The sequence below is a fragment of the Thamnophis sirtalis genome, unplaced genomic scaffold, assembly GCF_051295495.1.
Source record: "Thamnophis sirtalis isolate CommonGarterSnake01/CBP01778 unplaced genomic scaffold, rThaSir2_p1.2 scaffold_9, whole genome shotgun sequence".
NCBI classification, from domain to species: domain Eukaryota; kingdom Metazoa; phylum Chordata; class Lepidosauria; order Squamata; family Natricidae; genus Thamnophis; species Thamnophis sirtalis.
This window is the reverse complement of record NW_028261389.1, coordinates 55,454,187-55,460,876: the sequence shown is the minus strand read 5'-3', so window position 1 is coordinate 55,460,876 and position 6,690 is coordinate 55,454,187. Positions and strand designations below refer to the sequence as shown.

Sequence of the window (6,690 nt, the reverse complement as noted above, 5' to 3'; positions counted from 1 at the left end):
AATTACTCCATGAGAAGAATTCAGGAATATTTAAATCAAGATATGTATTACCTTTTTCTAAATACATTCCTTCACCATTAAACAACTTTAAATACTGTATGAAATCTAAATATAGTGTTTAAATCTCTTGCATAATGGTTTCATAAACTATTGTATGTTTTCTAAAAAATCTATTTAAACCTTTTTCTTCTTTGCATGGAAAAGCATTTTTTGTACATCTAGCTTCATTTTTTTTCAATATAATCTGTTCTCCCTCATTCTTGATTATTTGCTTAAATGTATCGACTTTACCGTTTATCATCCAGATGAGGGAAACGAAGGAAGAACCAACCTAACTCTTACTTACAAAAGGGACTATTACATACTCCCTTTTTGTGACCCTGTAGTGTCTTAATTTGGGGTAGAATCAGACTGACTGGATGTGGTTCAGCGTTTAATGGCTGGAGTTTGCAGCAGATATAGCAGTATAGCAATAGCAGTAGACTTATATACCGCTTCATAGGGCTTTCAGCCCTCTCTAAGCGGTTTACAGAGAGTCAGCATATTGCCCCCAACAATCTGGGTCCTCATTTTACCCACCTCGGAAGGATGGAAGGCTGAGTCAACCCTGAGCCGGTGAGATTTGAACCGCTGAACTGCTGATCTAGCAGTAGCCTGCAGTGCTGCATTTAACCACTGCGCCACCTTGGCTCTGCTCTCTTTATATTATTACATATGGTATGCAAAAATTATAGAATAGCACTTTAAAGCTGCAGTCATTACTTAGAATAGACATGTACAACACTGTACTATAAAATATGAACAAGATTATTCTTCAGACCTTAATAATATGACTAGATCAGATAAATTAATTTGCATTACAGTTAACATAAAATATATGTAAGACATAACAAATGGTATTTGCTTGACAACAATTTCAAATTTCTCTACGCAAGAATCATTAAAAAAAATTTCTTCATTATCCAGCTATAAAAAGGAAGATCAAATAACAACAAAAATTCAAAGAAGTTCTCCTTCTTTCTTTTTCCAGATAGTCACCAAATTGTTGTTTCATTTGTGTGAATGATTTGTCCTGCATGTATTCTTTATGGCCTACTATTCAAAAATTCTCTTCAATTTTTCACTGAGATTAATAGTGTGTAGCAGGTTGCTGTGAGCACATTTAATAGTGTCCTTTGAAAGAATTTCTTAGAAATAGAGAGATGCAGAGAACAGCCCTCTCTAGTTTTTCAAAGCTCAACAACAGCAAAAACCAGAATAAATAGAAAGCTATGATGGGAAACAAATCCCACAACATTCCATACAGATTTCTAAACAGTCTGCTGATTCACAACAGGCATCCATAATGCCACAATCCATGTCACAAGGGCAGTTGCAGTCATCTCCTGTTTCTTCCCCACAGCAGCCGGCCACTCCTGGGCAGATTCCACAAGAGGTTTGTTCCAGGACGAGGCCACAGAGGGTGACGAATTCACAGAACAAGCAGGCCAAAATACAGTGTACACAGCAATCTTGAGAAAGTAGACAGGGAGGGAAGGAATAAAGAGAAGAACAGAAATTTCAAACTATATTCTGAATGACCATTCTGGATAAAACAAAACACCTTAAGAGCCTTAAACAAAACCATTTTCCCCCCCACATTACATCATATGCATGCATAATATGAGGAGCACTTTTGCATGCTAGCTCACCTTCCTTTCAACAATCTACTCATGAAGAAGAATGCACCCACTCTTAGTTAAAACCTTTTTGGGATTGCTTTTGCTGATTAAGATATGTCTATATCAGAGGTGGTATTCAGCAGGTTTTGACCAGTTCTGAGAACCAGTAGCAGAAATTTTGAGTAGTTCAGAGAACTGGTAAATACCACCTCTGACTGGCCATCCCCCATCTATTTTCTACCCCCCCCCCGAGTCCCAGCTGATCGGGAGAGAATGGGGATTTTGCAGTAACCTTCCCCTGCCATGCCCACCAAGCCATGCCCACAGAACTGGTAGTAAAAAAATTTGAATCCCACCACTGGTCTATATTGATTAGTTTGATAGATTGATTATATTATGTTTTATATTGGGTTAGATTTATATGCGCCTAAAACCTCTGGAGCAAAGTAATTCATGAAGCAAATAAATAAAAATGAATCAATAAATAAATGTTACAAAAAGATTTGAGAAGCACAGCAGTAAAGTTCAGAGGCGCAGCAGACATAAGATTACGTGACTGACTGAATAACCTCTTTGGAAGATTTTGTAATTTTGTATTGATTTTTTCTACTGACTTTGGAGAAATCAGTAGAATGGGGTGGCGCAATAGTTAGAATGCAGTACTGCAGACTACTTCTGCTGACTGCCGGCTGACTGCAATTTGGCACTTCGAATCTCAGCAGGCTCAAGGTTAACTCAGCCTTCCATTCTTCTGAGGTGGATAAAATGAGGACCCAAATTGTTGGGGGAATATGCTGACTCTGTAAACTGCTTAGAGAAGTTTAAAGCACTGTGACACGATATAGAAGTCTAAGTGCTATTGCTATTAAGCTCCTAAAGAATGTATCACCAAATTCATATCATTTTATTATTATTGGCATGCCAATTATTCGTTCTCCATAACAGGAACAATGATAGTTATTATTTTAAATAATCTTTTCCTATTTCCTATCCTTTTTATGTTTACCAATGCACTTATCCCTCTTGCTTCAAGACTACCCTATATTATGCATGGCCTTAATCCATCTGCAAAACCAAACCCAAAATAAAAAGCCAATCTTCTCTTATGCTAATAAAGAAATGCTAGCTATAAAATATAAAAACAAGTTGGGTTGAAAAATGAAAACAAAATCTTCCAAAGAGATTATTCAGTTTGTCACTTATAAATGAACTGAGTACAGATAGTCGTTGCTTACAATATTTCATTTAGTGACCCTTCAAAGTTATAACAGCACTGAAAAAATGATTTATGACCATTTTTCACACTTAAGACCATTGCAGCATCTCCATGGTCATATGACCAAAATTCAGACACTTGGGAACCAACTTATATTTATGACAGTTGCAATATCCTGGGGTTACGTGATTCCCTTTTGCGACCTTCAGAAAAACAAAGTCAATGGGAAAGCCAAATTCACTTAACGACCAGGTTACTAACTTAACAACTGTAGTGATTCACTTAACAACTGTGGCAAGAAAGGTCATAAAATGGGCTAAAGTTTGCTTAACAACTGTCTTTCTTAGCAACAGAAATGTTGGCCTCAATTGTGTTCGTAAGTCGAAGACTACCTGTAATGTAAAAAATGTTGGGAGAGATGCATGTTTGATTCATCCACAATCAAAAGAAATTAGCCACTGGTTAATTTTAGTGTTACATAAGCATTTTTGTTTAAATTGTTAGTTTAATTGTTAGCTCATTTCTAAAAATATTGGACAATAATATATAAATATGATGAATAGAAAATGTTCATTGGTAACAACAACAAAAAAAGGGAAAGAAGAACCAGCTAGTAAGAAGAATGCTTACGTATATTAAATGATGTTTTTCATGAAGAATAACCATACCTATAAGTGACCTTCATCCAGGGCTTAGCAGATATGACACATGAAATGAAGCTGGGGAGTACAAGTTCAATGAAGAGAACCAAAGCCAGATTGATGGGGATTAATTAGACTGTTGTCATGGAGACTGTCATAGAATAAAACTAACAATTTCCTCTTATGTTTTTTTTTAAAATAATGTAAACGAGGAATAGGTAAGAAGAAATAGGTGTCTCAGTATTGATAATTCAAGATTAGCTTAACTTTTTTTCTCTATCTTGACAATGAACGCCAAATAAAGGTAGAAAAGAAAGAAAGAAATTACGACAAATTATAACTACCACTAAAGAAAATGAAACGGCCATGAAATTAATGGCAATGACACTACATGCAGAGCAATGATTGTGAAAATAAAACAACAAATAATTATATCATCATTGTCATCATCTTAATATTTTAATTTGTTAAAGCCAATACATTCCAAAATTCTGTAGTATATAACATCCAGAATAAAATTTAAAAATTAGTAACAGAAAAGAACATAAACATAACAACAAAAACAGCCATTACAATAAGATGCATGCACAGCAGGGACCCACTAACACATTAGATGTAAGACAATTATTGTGGACAAAAATAATACCAAAACATGGGTAGTCCTTGACTTACAACCATTTAGATTAGATTAGATTTATTAGATTTATATGCTGCCCTTCTCCCAAGGACTCAGGGTGGCATACAACAATTAAAAAAAAGACATGATATAAAAGTTAAAAAAAAAAATTAAATGGAATATCCCAAACCCAATTAAAATTGACAATACATTTTTTTTAAAAAAAAAATTCGAATTAAAATTAACATGATCAATACTGTATTTTGTTTTGTTCAGGCCAGGCTGGCTTGCTGGAAAAGGCAACTTTTTAGGGCGCATCGGAAGGACGGGAGGTCGGGGATTATACGAAGCTCTGGGGGCAGCTCATTCCAGAGGGAAGGCGCTCCCACAGAGAAGGCTCTCCCTCTGGGGGTCACTAGCCGACACTGTCTGGCCGACGGCACCCTGAGGAGGCCAACTCTGTGTGTTCGCACTGGACGGTGGGAGGCTACCGGTGGCAGTAGGTGGTCTCGCAGGTACCCTGGGCCTAAGCCATGGAGCGCTTTAAAGGTCATAATTAGTACCTTGAATCGCACCTGGAAGACAACCGGCAACCAGTGTAGGCCGCCTAAAAGGGGTGTAACATGGGAGCACCTAGGTGCCCCCATGATAACCCATGCAGCCACATTCTGGACCAGTTGAAGCTTCCGGGTGCTCTTCAAGGGCAGCCCCATGTAGAGAGCGGTACAGTAGTCCAGGTGAGAAAGGATGAGGGCATGAATGACTGTGCACAGAGCATCCTGATCCAGGAAGGGGCGCAACTGACGTACCAGGCAAACCTGGTAAAAGGTCCCCCTGGTCACATCCGTCAGGTGTTCTTCTAAACTAAGCCACGTATCCAGGAGGACGCCCAGATTGCGGGCCCTTTCTTTGTTTAATGATCATTCAGAGTTACAATGGCACTGAAAAAAAGTGACTTATGACTCTTTTTCACACTTATGACCGCTGCAGCATCCCCGGGGTAAAAATTTGATCATGATTAAATCATGACCGTGATCAAAATTTGGCTTCTTGGTAACTAGGATGTATTTATGGTAGTTGCAATGTCCCAAATCATTGTGATTTTTTTTTTGACAAGCAAATTCAATGGAGAAGCTAGATTCACTTAACAACTGTGTTACTAATTTAACAACTGCAGTGATTCACTTAACAACTATGGCAAGAAAGGAAATAAAATGGGGCAAAATTCACTTAAAATTATATTGCTTAGCAATACAAATTTTCGGCTCAACTGTGGTCGTAAGTTGAGGACCACTTGTAGTTTTTATTTTTCTAAAAACCTACTTAGAAAAAAAAGGAGAGGAATTCACCAAAATAATTTAGCAACAAAGTTGATGATCCTGATTACCAACATTGAGTAGGAACTACTGGTACCTGTACATTCCTCATTTACTTTTGCAAAAATGCATTAAAAATAATTTAAACAGATGGCAGTGTATGCCATAACATTTTGTATCATTTTGTTAGCACAATCCTATTATCTATCAGCGTCATTTAAAAAATAATTCTAGTTTATCCATTTGTCCATTTTTTGTTCATGTCTATTTACAGATATCCATGAATACAAATCTTTTCTCAATAAATAAGTGTCATGGGAAAGCTCAAGAAGGTACAATAACCCTTTGGATGACCTTGAAAGGTCAAAAACAGACATAAGCCTCTCTGAAACTCTACTATTCAGAGCACAAATAGAAAGAAAACCCTCTTTGAGAGTCAAGGAAATTTAGTGACCCCTTGATCAGAACTGAGATGTTTCTTAAAAAGGGAAGAAAAATTATGTGTTGTCCTAAATGTAATGCAGAAATGAGCTTTGAAGAGAGGAGGCACCTGGGTGAAGGATTATTTTGTTTCTAAAGAGAAAAGAAATATGACAAAGCAATATCCATGCTTTCCTCTCTTGAGCCTGCCAATTATTAAGAACATTCCAGATGGAATTTTAAGATGCTCATTTCACAACTAAACTCTTCCATAGCATCTGGCCTGGTTACTTCAGGATACACACATCTTACCTAGTTATTGCCTAGTGTACATAATTGGTCAGTCAGATTCAGCATTAATTATTATCATCTTCTTAATGATATATGACTATCACTTTGTTCATAACATAGATCTATATGATATATAATGTCATATATCATATAGTTCTATGATTTATGACCTATCACTTTATTGTTGTTTGTACACAGAGAGCTTATACACTGGAGACAAATTCCTTGTGACAAATTCCAATCATACATGTCCAATAAAGAGTTCTGTTCTGTTCTAGTTCTATGTTCTAATTGTAATAATTCTTATTCTATTCTGTTCTGTTCCCACTGTGATTTTATTTAAGAGAGTCCTTAAGACCTGGCACTTTTCCTAAGCTTTTGGCTGGATTGGATGGGAAGTGGGGGGAGGGGATGATATTTGAGAGGTGATATTTTTTCTAGGTATTCCTTTTGTATTAGGTAGTTTTATTTTTAAAGTTCTTTTAAAAATAAATGTTAAAAAATTTTAAAGTTATTTTTAAAGTAAACT

General features: G+C 36.4%; 1 protein-coding gene across 2 annotated transcripts in view; it reads right to left on the bottom strand.

Annotated features, from left to right (window-relative positions):
• Window positions 1–694: 694 nt before the first annotated feature.
• Window positions 695–6,690, bottom strand: part of MDFIC (MyoD family inhibitor domain containing) — an 82,068-nt gene continuing 76,072 nt past the window's right edge. The window contains exon 5 of one of the 2 annotated variants that reach the window (XM_087723632.1): window positions 695–1,511. In XM_087723632.1, the coding sequence (XP_087579758.1) occupies window positions 1,270–1,511 (242 nt within the window). In that variant the 3' untranslated portion in view covers window positions 695–1,269. The remainder of the gene's footprint in view (window positions 1,512–6,690) is intronic. The other variant, XR_015697777.1, reaches the window with a different exon arrangement.